At 29.0% G+C, this 16114-nt stretch overlaps 2 protein-coding genes across 3 annotated transcripts; one reads left to right on the top strand and one right to left on the bottom strand.

The window, feature by feature from the left end:
- Positions 1–5136: 5136 nt before the first annotated feature.
- Positions 5137–10534, top strand: LOC126835586 (multiple inositol polyphosphate phosphatase 1-like). The gene is made up of 8 exons (XM_050568262.1): positions 5137–5269; positions 6697–6865; positions 7469–7776; positions 7846–7965; positions 8024–8204; positions 8288–8388; positions 8457–8566; positions 9841–10534. The coding sequence occupies exons 2-8, from the start codon at positions 6715–6717 to the stop codon at positions 10205–10207; spliced, it is 1338 nt and encodes a 445-aa protein (XP_050424219.1). The 5' UTR covers positions 5137–5269; positions 6697–6714; the 3' UTR covers positions 10208–10534.
- A 2113-nt stretch (positions 10535–12647) lies between these two features.
- On the bottom strand, positions 12648–15097 carry LOC126835485 (trimeric intracellular cation channel type 1B.1). 2 transcript variants are annotated; one of them, XM_050568111.1, is made up of 7 exons: positions 14719–15097; positions 14486–14642; positions 14329–14424; positions 14068–14244; positions 13876–13996; positions 13022–13208; positions 12648–12846 (listed from the first exon to the last, which is right to left on the bottom strand). In XM_050568111.1, the coding sequence occupies exons 1-6, from the start codon at positions 14837–14839 to the stop codon at positions 13056–13058; spliced, it is 825 nt and encodes a 274-aa protein (XP_050424068.1). In that variant the 5' UTR covers positions 14840–15097; the 3' UTR covers positions 12648–12846; positions 13022–13055. The 2 variants fall into 2 exon arrangements, with proteins under 2 accessions (XP_050424068.1, XP_050424067.1); XM_050568110.1 differs by lacking the exon at positions 12648–12846 and having other exon boundaries at positions 12861–13208.
- Between the last annotated feature and the right edge of the window lie 1017 nt (positions 15098–16114).

Below are 16114 nucleotides of genomic sequence, written 5' to 3'. Positions count from 1 at the left end.
TTCGTCAAATTTTGAATTTGTTTTTCAGTTTTAAGTACTTAAATATTTGAAAAAAAAAATGTTCAAGTATATTATGAAAAAGGCCACTTAAATTAAAAGTGTTTAGTGAAAGTTCCATTATGATATCATAATTAAACATTAAGTAACGTGACCGTGAACTTAAGGTGTTTTTACAAAAAAAATTCAAGAATATAGGATCGCCTAAGTCCAATAAAATAAAAAATTGTTTCTTCTCTTTTTTGGTTTTATGGAACTATTTGCATAGGATATGTAAGTTGAGGCATTTTGAAAATCCACTCGCACGCACTTTTGGTGATTTGGCATGGAATGATCCTATTGTTTTTTTTTGTTATAGGTATTTTTTTGGTAATGAACTCAAACATGCGTCTTCGTTGTGTCGTGTTATTTGCAATTTATTCCTTTGGCCTCATCGTAAGTACAACATTCTATTTCAAAAATAACAAATATAAATATTGTTCAAAAATGTATAAAACTATTTGTAGGTACTCATTGTTTTCATAGCAACACACATATTATCTTCAAAATTTTGAAATAATATTAATATTTTACTTTTTGTCTATAATAATAATTTAACTTAAAACTAATGGTATGATATCATGCAAACTATTTAGATATCTTAATATACTAGGCATTCACTAATTCCCAGAACCTCTAAAATTTCTTTGACCTTTCACAGAAGCTGCAAAACTGTTATACTACTATAATAACTATTGGTATTTGAGAACAATCGTCGAGAACTCTATAATAATACCAATAGAACTAATAATAGGTATGTATGTCTTTCAGATTTTATTAGATGCTGGGTCTTCCTCGGAGGAATTATCCCCAGAGCTGAAGCGGTTGAAGCAGTCCTCCCCGACCTCGTCCTCCTCGAATAGTCCTCTTCCGGGAAGTCTTCCCCGAAAGGAGAGGAGGTGGCGGACGAGGAGTTTGAGAGCGATGAGCCTTTGGATGAAGAGGCCGTGAACGAAGCCTTGGCCGATAATAATGACCCTATAGATAGTCTTAAATGTAGGCTTCTTCAGACTTATTTAATTAGATGTTTTACAATAGATGACGATACAGGTAGTTGTAAGTATCTAAATCATTATTTTGGTTTAATTTTGTATAATACGCAAAAGGAAGAGTAGGTTAATTAAATTGATCCGATTTACATTCTATAGGGTTTAGGAAACCTATATTTCTTTAATTCTTAGTTGAATTTGGAAAAACTTACTCGTTAAAAAATATACATTTTAAAAATAGTTGCCGTAAACATGGTCTAAAAATATGGCAGAAAGTAGATTTAGAACATATACATAGTAATTTAAATGTAGAATGATGTATTTAAAAACATCCAATCAAACTATTATGTAATCAAGAAAAACTCAATTATTCTTTCAAAATATTTTGCTGGTATTGCATTATGCATTCAACCATCTACAGAATAATATTAATGATTTTTATTTTTTTTAATTTTATTATCTAAAACCCACAACTTGTGGTTAACTATAAATTGGTTGATGAACAGGCCAAGCCTGTTTGAAATTACTGTATTAAAAATCTACGTGGATTAATGAAAATCGGAGGGTTTTTCCTGATTTATTTATGTTTAATATAATTACAAGACTGAACTTAGCGAAATGAGTAAATAAGAGCGAATATTTGAAGCACATTTCATTCATGTTATATATTGGTATATATTTAAAAAAGAATATCCTAAAATCTAAAATATGGCCCTGATCCTAGCAAATTTTATTTCATGGCACAGTTTACTTATAAATTATATGGTATTATAACTGTTTTTTCATATTTGTGCACAGATGACACAGACGAATTACATCCATTCTATTTTGATGTCGTTGAAGAAGCAGAAAAATTAATAAAAGACGGCAACGAGGCCGAAGCAAAAAAAAAATTAACCACTGCAACACAAGCTATGGTTCTCGAATTAAAGCAGAATGCAAATGCGGTCGTAAACAAAGAATTAGTGGATAATTTATGGAGAAATAATGATTTCACAGACGATGAAAAAGAGAGTATTCTTAAAAAAATAAAAGATGCCGTCAATAACTTTGTAAATGACGTAAACAAGAAAAATAAATAGAAATACAAATTCAACATTTATATTTTTTATTAACAATGTTTTGTTTTATATAAAGATAAACTTTAAATGATTGTTGTTAATGTTTATATATATTTAATGTTATTATTTTGGCATATATGAGATATTATACGTCATATTGTACACTATTGGACTTTTGCATTTTAATTTTTTTTATACGTAGTTCAATGGGCGAATTACAATATTGACATGCTAAAAATCATACCCTAGAGCATTTCATAACCAAACGTAGTTCAATAGCTCATGAATATTATAGTGTAAGAATGGTCACCACTTGCTTACTAGATACTTTTGGTGAGACATTACTAATATTAGGAAAAGTAACAAGTTAAAACTAGTAAATGCAACTAGTATTCCAATAAATATTTTGATTTCCCTTAAAAAACGTATGGATACAGCCAAAAATACACCTGTACAACAAAGTCAGGAACGGGCTATAACTCTAGTTAATTAAAAATGTTAAGTAATCAATTAAGTTTTCACAAAATAATGAACATGTTTGTACTATAATAAATATTATAAAATAGTTAATAATTGTCTATGATAACTCAAGACCAATAAGATATAGCTTGAAGTAAACACATTTAACGGTCGTGTGATGAGAGCGGCCTATAATGGTTTTTATTTTTTACTGCAGAAAGATTACTTATTACATATTTTACTGCCTGATTAAGCAAAATAAAATCAAACCTTTACGGAAACCTACCCGAAATTATTGTACTTACTTAATAACTAAAATGTTGATTACATATTTGTGTATTCCGGTATAAAATATAGGTACAAACAGCAAACTACAAAGTTAACTACATTGGACCACACAGACTAACTATTTTTTTAATATAAACCTTTATACTAATGAAATAATTAATTAACAATAAATAATTTTAAAATGGTGCCATTGACACTCGATGTCTTTAAAATGGTACGAAGAATTCAAACGTTTTTTCAAAACTTAAATCGGAGTATTCTTATTCTTAGGAACAGTAGGTACGTTTGAAGTAGAATGAGTTGTTTTCGACCAAAAATACGCAGGTGTAGAGGCCACTTAGCAAGTAATATAAGGCTAAAAAAAATTTCTTGCTCCTGGGCGCTTTAGTCTCTAGTTATTCTACTGGCCACACACGATGTACATGATTTAAATAAATAATAATAAACATTTAAATCTAATCGAAAACAACACATTGATAGGTAATCAAAATATAATTCCACGGAAAAGCATATAACTATGGAAACGTTTTAGCATTACGATCCCTATTCCAATATGCTCTATCCCCATTAGGCTCCAATCTCGCTTTACTCATATTTAAAAATAAAATCTCAAAATTTCTTCTATTCCGCAATTTAAAAGGTTTCGGAAATAGATTTTTAAATTGTGCCAATTTCGAGTTTATTAATTAAAGAATTATCAATTTAATTTTGTTTAAATTTTAAATTAATTGAAAACAAAAAAAAATTTTTCAAACATTGGTTTTCAAAAAAAATTATTGTAACCCCCATATCAATTGTATTCGACTTTCTCTTGGTTTAAAAAGCGGTCGTATTTGATCATTTTAACATTCGTAGTCATTGTCTGTAACTTGCATACGCTGTTTTATTAAAATTTCCTGGCAAATATTCGTTGATAGCATGTGCACAGATCTAAAAATAGTAGTTATTGTCATACAATATAGCCTAGTTATTGTCTTAATACAGGGTGATTTTTTTATCCTGGGCCACTTAAAATCTCACTTGGGTTTAATTAATAATTAAATATTTTTTTTCATAGTGTTTTTATATAATGTGATATCAATTTTCCACAAATTATTATGTTTCTACGCCCCTCTCAAACTAGTTCTTTGATAGCAACTTTGAAACTTAAATGGTAACGTACATATTTTTTAAATTAAGAATATTTCACTAAAAATGTTGACTGGTTGATAACCAGTTTTGGATAATTATTGGGTGGAAACAATTGGGGTTGTTAGTCCGTCTATACTAATTAGTAGTCCACACATTTAAGTTAAAACTAGTATTAATAAGTATTTTTATCTCCCTTAAAAACAATATGGATACAGCCAAAAATACACCCGTACAACAAAGTCAGAAACCCTATATTTAGGAAGTATACTTTTAATCGGTTTAATATTTCGGTCATTGATAATGAGGATATAACGTTGTAAAAAAACTAGAATAATATTATTTTTTAAATATTTTCTGATGATAAAGGTATGTAATATGGGCAGGCAATACATATAAAACACACACACACACAAGCGCGAAGGTTCAAGAATATTCTACATACATGGCAGGGTCATAGTTAAAACAATTCTAGAAACACCGGCGATAGTATAGAAGTCGACGCTACCGCTACTAATGTAAATAATTCAGTGTTAATAGTTATCTTGTTATTTAATAAGCGTTAATTTATTCCATTTTCGTTTCATTTTAATTAAGTGTTTATAATTAATATCAATTTAAAATAATACCTTGAAGCTTACACAAATTAATTGTAAAATGAATTAACATGGTCAAAATGTGTTAAAACCCACTTTTTTTTAAATATGGCTTATACTAAACTCCTTTAAACAGATCGCATGCAATCCCCTTATATAAATTAGTTATTTTCAAATATTAAGGGTTAATATTTGTAATATAATATAAATGGGGTGACATATTTCAACTTTTGCTCTTACAAAGTGTCATTTGTGTACAATTAATGAACTATTCGTGTGTCGAACAAGAATATTTTGTGGCAAATGGCAATGGCAGAACACAATTATTTTATTCTGTACGGTGTGAAAACAATTATTTTAAAGTGTGTTAAGTTGATTCAGTGCTTAGATTGAAAATTATAATGTACTGTGTAAAGGTAGCATGTGCACAAGTATAAAACAAACAACTCGTGTAATAAAATAATAATCGTGCAATATCTGCGTTATTTCTCTAAAAAAAATATATGTATCAAATAAACACGTCATACTGTATGTATAAATAAACTATCTTAAGTTAAATATCACTAAAAAAGTGCCTTCTAGAAAAACAGCAACATACGTTTTAAAAAAACGAATAGTAATAACGTAGCTTTATTGTTAACATTTTACAATACCAAAGTTTTTCGAATCCATTTTTGAACCAATATTTCAATCAACTATACTATATTTTACAGTAAGTACAATATTGTTAAATAAAATAGTAAAACAATTCACAGTTAAGAGAGTTATAAATAAGTGAAAAGGTAACAGTTTTATAATTTTAAAAGTGGTGTAACACGTCATTGTAAAGTACATTGACGTACATTGTTAAGTAAATTTCAGCAGTTTCAGGTATTTTTTAACTACCCAACAAACCTAAAATAATAGCTATTTTACATATAATGAACATTGTTTCGAAGCTTCTCATTGTATTTAGGTTATAAATTAAGTATACAGTACAGATACAACCTATACACCATGATTTTATTTATAATTTGTTTGTTTGGATCCACGGCAAAGTCCTTCAAACTACTAAAATAATGTTCTTATATAATAAAGGCCTTGAGATTTCTTTTGAAACTAAACATATATTTTTAATTTTTACTTGGCGATGAATTATCGTGCAATACAATTATCATAAGAATTATTGATTTTAAAAAGATAGGAAGTATCCCGCCAAGTGTTTTTATTAAAAGATCTAAAGAAATTGAGATTTTTTTATATAAAAAATTTTTTTTTTTCAATAGTAACAGGCATACGCTTAAAATCAAGAAAAATTGCTTTAAGAAATGAGCGTTTAATCCAAGTTTAATTTAAGAAAAACAATCCAAGAATCTTAAAAATGTTTTTTTGTGTGTTTGTGTATCTTAACTCGCGGTTGTTCGAACACCTGGCTCGAATTGTTTTATACTCTGAAAACGAGATCCAAAATAAACATTAAAATGCTAGGTATAAATCGTATAATTCACATGCGTGTATTGGACATTTTGTAATATTATGGTAAACAGGTGGCTTCGAGGTACAATTGGAGTTTCAAGTTTAGGGCAAGAGGAAAGGTGGAGTTTAGTAATAATTTTATCTGCCCGCACTTCACCTACAATTCTCACTTTTAAGATCTTATAACCTTAAAAAGTAGTTGTTCAAAACTGGTTATCAACCTGTCAACATTTTTAGTACATTATTTTCGATTTAAATAGTTAATGAAATCAGAAATGAATGCGTTACCATATAAGTATCAAAAGTTGCTATCAAAAAAACTAAGTTGTGAGGCGAGTAAAAACAAAAACAAAATGTGAAAAATTGAGATCACATTGAACAAAAACAATATGGAAAAACGTCTAAAATGTTGTTTCATTTCTCTATATAATCGCTTCCCTACATTGTTTTTCTATTTTTTAAAACAACACCTACTAATTATTACTGAACACCGGGATATTTCTATTTAAGTTGGCGTTTATTGAACCGATTTCTTCATAATATATTGTTGTCAGATAATAATAATAATTGTTCACCAAAAGTACTTTTGAAAGGCCAAAATTTAAAAAAAGTCCAACATTTGGCCAGTATAATTATGTATATTTTATACTGTTATCATATTTGTTCGGATATGCTGTTTTATAGAATACAGTATTCGATACAATGTTGAAGATTATGTGTGTATTGTCATTGTTGCTGGTTATAAATGCTAAAGACGATGACATGGACATTGAAAATAAAGGTCCATACAGGTGGTTTAGCTCGAGAACCCCTTACGAATTAGTGTCCTCGCAAAAAATTGTTGTACCAGATGGTAAGTAATTATGTTACCACTTGCCAATCTAACAAACTACTAATTGAATGAGATTAATCGAATAAATGACTGATTTTTACGGAGAATTAATAAATATTTAATAATGATTTTTATAAAACAGTTACAGTAGATATATTATTGGTTTTTAACTGTTGAAATTCTCTGTAGAAATCGCGATCAGGTCTTAGATGATAAAACATCTTTATTACAATTATTATTGGCATACTATATCCATAAAAATCTCTCAAAAAATAGTCATTAAATATTTATTAATTCTAACCAGCACAAACCTTCTATACGCAAATAATCAAACATTCCCGTCATGGGGGGGGGGGCTCCCGTTCAGTTAATTGATAAAATCCTCAATTTTGTATTAACTAATTAATAATGATTTTATATAACTCTGTTATTATTTTAGTGGGTTTAAAACTTGGGTACTGTGGGTTTCATAGAAATAATATAAAGGATAAAAGGATAGAGGGAAATAATCAGTCTAATAATCATAACTAATAAAATTGATTTATATTAACGGGTACTAGTATCGATATTAACAAACATCTTAATTATAGATGTTTAAAACTAACACTTGTTTTATAATGATAGGTTACACGCCACAACAAATTTTTACTATTAACAGACACGGAACGTCACATCCCGAAAAACACTCTCGCAATTATATGCTAATGAAACTTACGGATTTTACAACCAAACGTGGTGCTAAGATTATTAAAAATGCTAGATTGAGTAGTGAAGATATTCAATCGATTTTAAATTGGATACCAAACAAAGACCACAACTTTGGCCCAGGATTACATCAAAAAGGCCAAAAGGAAATAAAAGAATTGGCACAGAGAATAAAAAACTCGTTTTCCACTATTTTTAGTACCCCATTCAATGATAGTGACTATACTGTATGATGTACCTAACTTAATTAAAATGTGTAAAAGGAGAGGATTACACATTTATTTTTATTATTTTAGGTAAATTCTTTGCCAGATGAACGTTGTGAACAAACTGGGCTAATTTTTCTTCAAACTATTTTTAATAATAATGACATTACCAGTATACCCGTGTGTCATAGTGAAGACAAAATTCTGATGGTACGTAAAAAGATATATCATAGCGTTTTCTTACAATTGACAAATTTCCATTTTTTAGCAAAAAAACATAATGAGTTATGATTCGAGTGACATGAAAACTTATATTGATTTGCAAATGCAACAGCAAAAAATAAAAGTTATGTCTGAAATGGATAGATTCAAATCAAGCGAAATTATGGCAAATGTCGTGCAAATGGTTAGAGAGAGGTTGGGGCTAGATCCAGAAGATCTTGATCCTGGTAATATGCTTAAACGTTTAATATTATAGATTTTGTTTGCATAGCGGTGTCTTTACGATCTAGTATATATTAATACATTACAGATCTGGTATTTTTCATGTATGACATGTGTACACACGAAGGTTCTCCATCAGATAACGGCACGCCAGTTTGGTGTAAAGTATTTAGCGATAGTGATCTTGAAGTAAGAGTTCAAGAATTTTAGTCGGTTGCTACAAAGTATAAAGATGAATAACGTAAAAATGTTTGCAGGTTTTGGAGTACGTTGAAGAACTGTATATGTTTAATACTGTGGGTTATGGCAATGATTTCCACCCACAACTTGCCGCCCCAATGTACAAACGTCTATTAGTATCCTTACAGTAATATAATTTTTCAAAACACAATAATTTATTAGTTATTAGTTAGTTATATTTTTGAAAAAGCCTTAAATTAGCCATACTTAAGGTACATAAGTCGGTGCGGCTGTAGAATTTCGGGCACCCAACATGGGAGCTGTTGCATAGAGTGGTAATACTTAAAACGAGCAGACAATTTTTTTGAGATAACTTGTTTTCGCAATTTCAATAGGACTCGTTTATTTAAGGCGTTCGATGTAGGCAATTTTTCATAAAAATTTAATTTATTAATTTTGTCAAGAAACACAAAATAGTATATAATCACATACTTGAAATAAAACACTGACCCCAGTAATTAAAAACACAAATTGTATGTATTTTTTAAATACTTAGAGGACGCTATCCACACATTTATTAGGTATTTTTATTATACTTTGTATTTAATTCGAATATATACAGTTAAAAGGCATAGACGGTCAAAATAAATTATGTAAATAAAACACATTCTGCTAATACCAAACACAGGTATTTATCTAACTAAATCATTTGCTTACAAGTTAGACTTGGGTCATTCTAAGTAAAATTAACACAAGTTTCAATTTTCCAGTATTTATTCTAACTACTAATACAAGCACTATTTCGCGTATAATGCAATAAATAAATTATGTCTTACCCCAACCCAAAAATTCTCTTTAAAAAATGTCGAACAAATCAAATCTTCACTTTAATGAATACGAGCTTAACTTATATGATAACATCGAAATTATGTAACGACATACACATTTATACTAAATTCGTGAATAATTAAAAATCTGTTTTTTCTTTTGGGGTATTGTTTAAGGCTAGACAGATTTGTTGCTATATTCAAAGAGTCGTCATTATATTTTATGTTTAATAATTTTCCGCTATTTTTTTAACTCGTTAAAAACGTTTAACAACGCGGTGCTGCATAAAAAGTTAACCAATTTTTCAAGTGACCTAGTGCAGGTTGTAGATCTGGTCGAATCCGACATAAAATCGCTTTTGAACAAATGTTTACTCCCTCAAATTTTCAATTTCAGCCGTCAGCCAGTTGGGAACACTGGGATTTTAGGTGTAAAAAAGTTGAGGGTTTTTTAGGTGTACGTTGGATTCGACTAGTCCTGCAATCTGCACTAGGTCAGTTGAAAAGTTCAGAATCGCTGTAGCACCCCGTCGTAATTGAATGAATTAAGAATGAAAAATGTTGAAAAACAAAAGCAGAAACAACAAGGTCTCACGGTAACTATTTATGTGCCTATTTTATGTTATGATTCCAGAGAAAAAGTCGGAGAAAAAGTCGGAGAAAATCGTCCGAAAGGCGTATTTTATTTCGCTAACACTGAAAACGTACTAAGCATGTACGTGGCGTTAAATTTAGGTAGAGGTGACCAAACGTTAAACGCGGAAAACTACAGGGGTATGAAAGATCTCTCGTGGAGGACTTCCAAGATCGGTCCGTGGGCCGCAAACTTCATGGCTGTCCTTTACAAGGACGAAGCTGGTAAATTTTTTGTAGCGTTTTATTTTAACGAACAACTTACTACTATAAAGGTGGAAAGCGGCAACGATTGTCAATTTTGTAGTTGGAACGACGTTGAAGAGAAATTAGAATTATATAAAGATAAAAATTTGTATATTGATTAAGTACTAAAAATTAATATTGTAACTATGTAAAATTATACTCTACTGCGTATGAAGGATACAGGAGTAAACTGAAAAAATCACTTTTCTTAAATCTATGGAAAACACGTTTAAAAATGCAGCAGGTAAAATAAAACAAACTTTATGATACCGAAATATTAATTTTAGAAAATATGACGTTCTGGTTTTTACTCCTTATCCTTCGCATGCTATTTAATTTGATTCGCGTGTTTTTAGATTGTTTTACAATTAAATACGTTTTATCACAGCTAATCGAAATTGTAAAATTCATTAACATATTATTTTAATCAATACAATTGTTTAATACAATTCTCCAAATAATTGACTTGTTGTGTTCTTCTCATTTTTCACTATACAGTATGAATAATTTATATGTTATGTCGAATTAAATTTGACTTAACATATTATTTCAATCGTCACATTAGTACATGCATTTTTTACCCCAATAATAAGTCTACAGTAGGTACTTCAGTGTAAAAACAAAATAAAATAATATTACATGTATATCTTACAGTAGTAATTACTTCTTCTTTTGTTAACAGTCCAAAGGTTGGTTGACAGCAATTTTCCACTCCTGTCGCTTCTCCGCTTTCCTTTTTAGTTCATAATGCGATCTGCAGTCCATATCTCTTACTATTTGACTATTGCAGTCCAGTGGCGGTCGTCCTCTGCTATTATTCTCCTCGATGGCACCTTCTATTATTCTGCTAAGTAGACTGTTATAGCACAGTATGTATCCAATTAACTTGGTTCTTCTTGTTTTTCAGAGGGTATTCAGAGAGCTGTTTGTTTCTCCGGCTGTTCGATGAACTTCTTCATTTGTTATGTGTTCTGTCCAGCTTAGTCTAAGCATCCTCCTGTAACACTATGTCTCAAACGCTAGTAGTCTTTTTTCTTCTGTTTTACCTATGGTCCATGTCTCACTTCCATACAGTGCTACGCTCCAAACATAGCCTGTAGTAGGTTGTTTCCTGACTTTAGTAATTACTATTTACTATACCGCTTTAAAAATTTATTTGGCGATTATGGCATAAAATTGTTTTAAGAGGCATATTTAACCTGCATATTTTTTTATCGAAAGCAACTCATTCTTATTTTTACCGTACTCTGAAACGCATGATCCGACAATAGTTTTAAAGTCGGTTATAGATTTTTTAATACTCGCTTGATTTATCGATTGAAGTACATTTTTAATTTTCGTTCTTAATGTTATTGTTTAAATCATTAAAAATATTTTTAAAAATGCCATTTTTCACATGTAAATTATTATTTAACTAAAAATAATTTTAAAATTGTGTCACGATCGATAACTTGTAAGTTTTGTGAAGAATCCCAATGTTTTTTCAAAAATTAAAAATAATTATTTATAAGAACGTACTGTTTGATGTAGAAACATATTATGTTTTTGCACAAAAGTAGAGCCTGTATACATTATAGAAGTTTAAAACTTCAAAACAAAATGAAATAACATAATAAATCCCGCTTTCCTCTATGTTAATATATGTTTAAAAGTTTTAATGTTAAGTTTTAGTGAAAAATTGCCTATACAGTGTGCCTTACTAAATAGTGGTGTAGAGGTTCCATTAAATGATAGGCTAATATTCTGTGATATACTAAGGATCAAACCTGGGCATTATTTAAATACATTTTTATTGAATAAAATGATTAATCGAATAATTTTTTTTAAGCAATTTAAAATAATAAGTTATTTGAAGAAGTCAAGTATTAATACATTTTAATCAAATATTTCTTACAATTTAAATTATTTATTATTTAAAACAGTGATTACAAATTTATTTCCATATTAAAATTTTTGAATGCAACAAAAAAAGTGCATTTAAAAATTAATTTTATTATACTTCATCATTGGCAATAGACTGACGATCCGTCCCAGACAGCGAATCTGTCTAGAAACTATCATCTCATGATGGCAGTGTTGGGCCTTAAAGGCCAGTTAAGCTTGATGATAATGATGATATTACATCATTATCTGTTATTTAAATAAAAATGTCAAACATCTGTTTACCTATCTATTTCAAAAAATTGTAAAGCAATTGAAAAATTATTCATTGCACTAAATAATAATTTATTTCAAATAGTTCATTATTATTTAAATAATAATTGTCCAGTTTTGTTAAAACTATTATACCAAAAAAGGAATAGGTTCATTTTAAAAATATATATTCCCAATACAGAACATTCAACTATATTTGACTTAATTACATTATCATTTAAGTTTAATGATAAAACTAATAAAGTCATAAATAAACAGTTATCCTATTTTTAAATTTTGCTACATTTAAATATTTATTTATTTTAAGTTTAACGTTGAAAAATAGTTAAATTACACTTCCAAATTACTATTTTGGTTTATATTATAACCTTTTATTTATTTGTGGCCAGACTGAATTTAAATTTATTTCTAGCTCAGAGAAATCGACTTTAGTTAAAATTAACACTTATGTTAAAACTGTAGTCGTGTCAAAGTTGATCTCGACACTATAATGCAAAATCATTTGATTTCAAAGACTTAATAATGGAGGGAATGAAATTCTCAAACATAATATGAAGTCCGTTTATTGTTTCAGGTTTAAATTCAATGTCGACTTTGTATAATTAGTCTGTAAAAACAGTTCGTAAATTATTTAACTTAGTAACAAAAAAATACTGGTTTTAATTAAATTTAAAAATAAATCGAAATTAGAAGATCAAAATTCATGTTGCTGTACATATATAAATTAAAAGGAAACATTGGTTACATAAAATGCAAAGACTAGAGTTTATAAAATATTTTACATGGCACACATCATCTCAGCTAATTGAATTATTTTTATTCTTTCTTCTTTGGGTCTATCTTGTCGTCCTTGTTGTTTTTAAATGCTTTAGCAGTGTAATCAAATATGCCTCCAAAGAAAATCGCACATATCAAATTTTCAAACGGTAACATTGGTTCGTGAATACCCAAAATCATTGACGATAGTACCTTAAAACACAAAGATTATTTATTATTTATTTATGAAACTAGAAATTAAATGATATTATAATTTATTTAATAATAATATTTAAGATGCATTTTACTTAATTACTTATGTGGTTCTCAACAGATTAGCCTTCAATAATGAATAATTCGATTGAAGGGCACAGGGGAAAACGGTAGTAGTCACATTATGAACATTTTTTTTTTCAATTTATGCCATTAATTTTTTTTTATTTATTTCAACAGATTGTTTAAAAAAATACATTTATTATTAGAGTAGCGTTAAATGTCATTTTTTTTGTTCTTATGTAAGAGGGAGAGGAATTCACGAACTTTGTTTTTGCTATAATCTAAAATTTTCATAATGTGACTACTACCGTTTTTCCCCTGTGCCCTTCAATTGAATAATAATTTATGATATTTTTTCATTACTTAAATAACTTTAGCCCATCATTTTAAGTCTTGTTTCAGTATACTGTAAGTTTATATTATATATATATATTATATATTATACTATATATATAAATTTATACAACTAAACTAATGAGAGCGGCCATAATTCATATAAACTTAAATAATTGTTTTTCAATAACTAATGTTTTTTTTTTATATTTTTATAATAATACAAAAAAAATGTCCGTACATTGTTTATTATAAAATTTAATATAGATACCTTGAAATATATGAAGAAACCAATTACAAAAACGTAAACAAACGCATGAGGGGCAGATATCAAGTCGCTTTTGATATCGAGTACAAACACCACAGATGCGATAATACATGCTTTTGTCGTACTAAAATGTGAAAATAAAATTAATTTTTTCTATTCACCATTATCAAATAGTATTATAATATTTTTGCCTACAAACTGGGTTGTAACGTTTCTATTGACGTCGGTGTCCATACTCCACGTAATAATCGTTCGATGATTTTTGTAAATGATGCTCCGTTTCCTTTGAGAGTTCCGATTAGTATCATTATGATATAAGCGTTAGGATATAGTTTGGCAGCGTGTAATACGCCATCATGTACTTTTTTACAACTATTAACACATCAATTTTTTTTCAATCAATAAAATAATATTTCAATAATTCAATGTTAACAAAATTGTACAAAATATACAAACCGATATATTTCTTTCATTACGGAAAATAACAATTTGACAGGAAGGAATTTCGCAATGCTATATCCGATATCGAACGGCGTATAAAACACCAAGTACCTAAACATATGAAATTAAATCAAAAGTACACTCAAGTCGATAACAAATTAATAGAAATTACCAAAGAGCAGAAGCGATAACCAATTGCTGGGTATTTTTGAGAGGCGCTAAGAGTGGTTCGCCAAGTAGTGCAGCGCTTATCATGCCGCCTGAAAAAACTACCAACATTGTAGATAGCCAACACGAAATGGGATGTTTACGTGAAAACGCTTGTGCTCCTGTAACAATGCAGTACGTTAATTTCATAATTTACATTTTATAGCAGTTACACGGGTCTAACCGTTTTACGTTTACCTGGACCGAGATCATCACGAACGTGAAGAGCACACAGCGCACTATGTGCAATGTCGAAGTACGGATACATTTTCCATTTTGTTACTTGGCTGGCAAACTCGAGGAATGATTCGGCGTCCATTTTCCAATATTAGTTATAGTAATACCTTATAAATTGTTGTTTTTGAGACAATTATTGATTACTTGGTACGCATTCGGCTGTCGAAGATGTGCGACAGCGGCTGTACAAGTAGTTATTTATAGCGCGGTGCCCAGGCAAGAGTTGGATTGAAATTATAAAAATAAACCTCACGACACACCTAAACGTTTAATAGGACAATCTGAGTTCTAATATCTATTATTTACATCACCTCTATAATACACAGCTGCTGTAATCTCAACCGGCTACCGCTAATGTTAGTTTGGTACACGGCCGAAAAACCCTATAATGTTATCAACGCTGTCAGCTGGTGACAACGTCCAACGACAACATGATAACAACAATGAAATAAAATACAAGGTCCGGGCAAAATTCAAAATATAATAGTATGTTTTTCGGAATCGGACAATAATTTTACATTATTGAAAAAAAAACCATTAAAAAAAAATGTTTTTGACCTAGTTATTCTCTCCGAAACAAATGAACTAAATGTTCCTCTTGATGATTCTTTACCCACAGAACTATAAAAGCACATAATTTCTTATGAAAATATTAATTATACATTTTTTTTATCGAAAATATCAGATCTTTCAGTAACAGAAATACGATAATAATTTTATTTATTTCAGAAAGAATACATTTATATATTTCCGTTGATTTCAGGTTTTCACAAACTTATGTTTTTAACCCCCTTACTAAATTCATTATTTTATTATTTTATACTTTTGAAACTTAAATGGCATCGTATTTATTTATATTTTTTTACCTTTTTTAATAAGAAATAATTTACTAAAAATCTTGACTGGTCAAAAACCAGTTTGGAATAACTATTTTTAAAGTTATTAGGGATTGACGGTTGAGAGGGGGGGGCTGTGATTAAGTAATGCCCGCAGATTCAAATAATACTTCACTCCATCCTTCTTCCCGTTCTAAACATTAAACTTTAAAAATATTTATTTAAATTGGTTATCAACCAGGCAACAAAAAGTAAAATAATATATATATATACGTTACCATTTAAGTTTCAAAAGTGTATATAAATGTATAATTTGAAAAGGGTTAAAAACATCAAAGTTAGTGAACAAATTGAGATCACATTGTATACAAAACTGCGGAAAAAATTCAATTAATATTTAAATCCTATGAAATTCTTTAAATGGATCACATAAAATAATCACCCTGTACCTATTAAACGTAATCATTTCTTATAAAATGATAGGCAATTCATTTTTACCACAATGACACAATGATTAAATT

Source organism: Adelges cooleyi, unplaced genomic scaffold (genome assembly GCF_023614345.1).
Source record: "Adelges cooleyi isolate 19-005CV unplaced genomic scaffold, UGA_ACOO_1.1 ACOO_flye_CR_arks_rails_tigmint_CR_PRNA_23, whole genome shotgun sequence".
NCBI lineage: Eukaryota > Metazoa > Arthropoda > Insecta > Hemiptera > Adelgidae > Adelges > Adelges cooleyi.
This window is presented reverse-complemented; position numbering and strand designations above follow the sequence as displayed.

What these genes read in the sequence shown, in the direction of transcription:
- LOC126835586 (XM_050568262.1), top strand. Translation starts at nt 6,715, where the DNA reads ATGTTGAAGATTATGTGTGTATTGTCATTGTTGCTGGTTATAAATGCT. An exon ending in GTGAAGACAAAATTCTGATG is followed by an intron (nt 7,966 to 8,023) that starts GTACGTAAAAAG and finishes TCCATTTTTTAG; the next exon opens with CAAAAAAACATAATGAGTTA. An exon ending in CGTCTATTAGTATCCTTACA is followed by an intron (nt 8,567 to 9,840) that starts GTAATATAATTT and finishes TTATGATTCCAG; the next exon opens with AGAAAAAGTCGGAGAAAAAG.
- LOC126835485 (XM_050568111.1), bottom strand. Translation starts at nt 14,839, where the DNA reads ATGGACGCCGAATCATTCCTCGAGTTTGCCAGCCAAGTAACAAAATGG. An exon ending in TCGTGATGATCTCGGTCCAG is followed by an intron (nt 14,643 to 14,718) that starts GTAAACGTAAAA and finishes GCATTGTTACAG; the next exon opens with GAGCACAAGCGTTTTCACGT. An exon ending in GAAACGTTACAACCCAGTTT is followed by an intron (nt 13,997 to 14,067) that starts GTAGGCAAAAAT and finishes TTCACATTTTAG; the next exon opens with TACGACAAAAGCATGTATTA.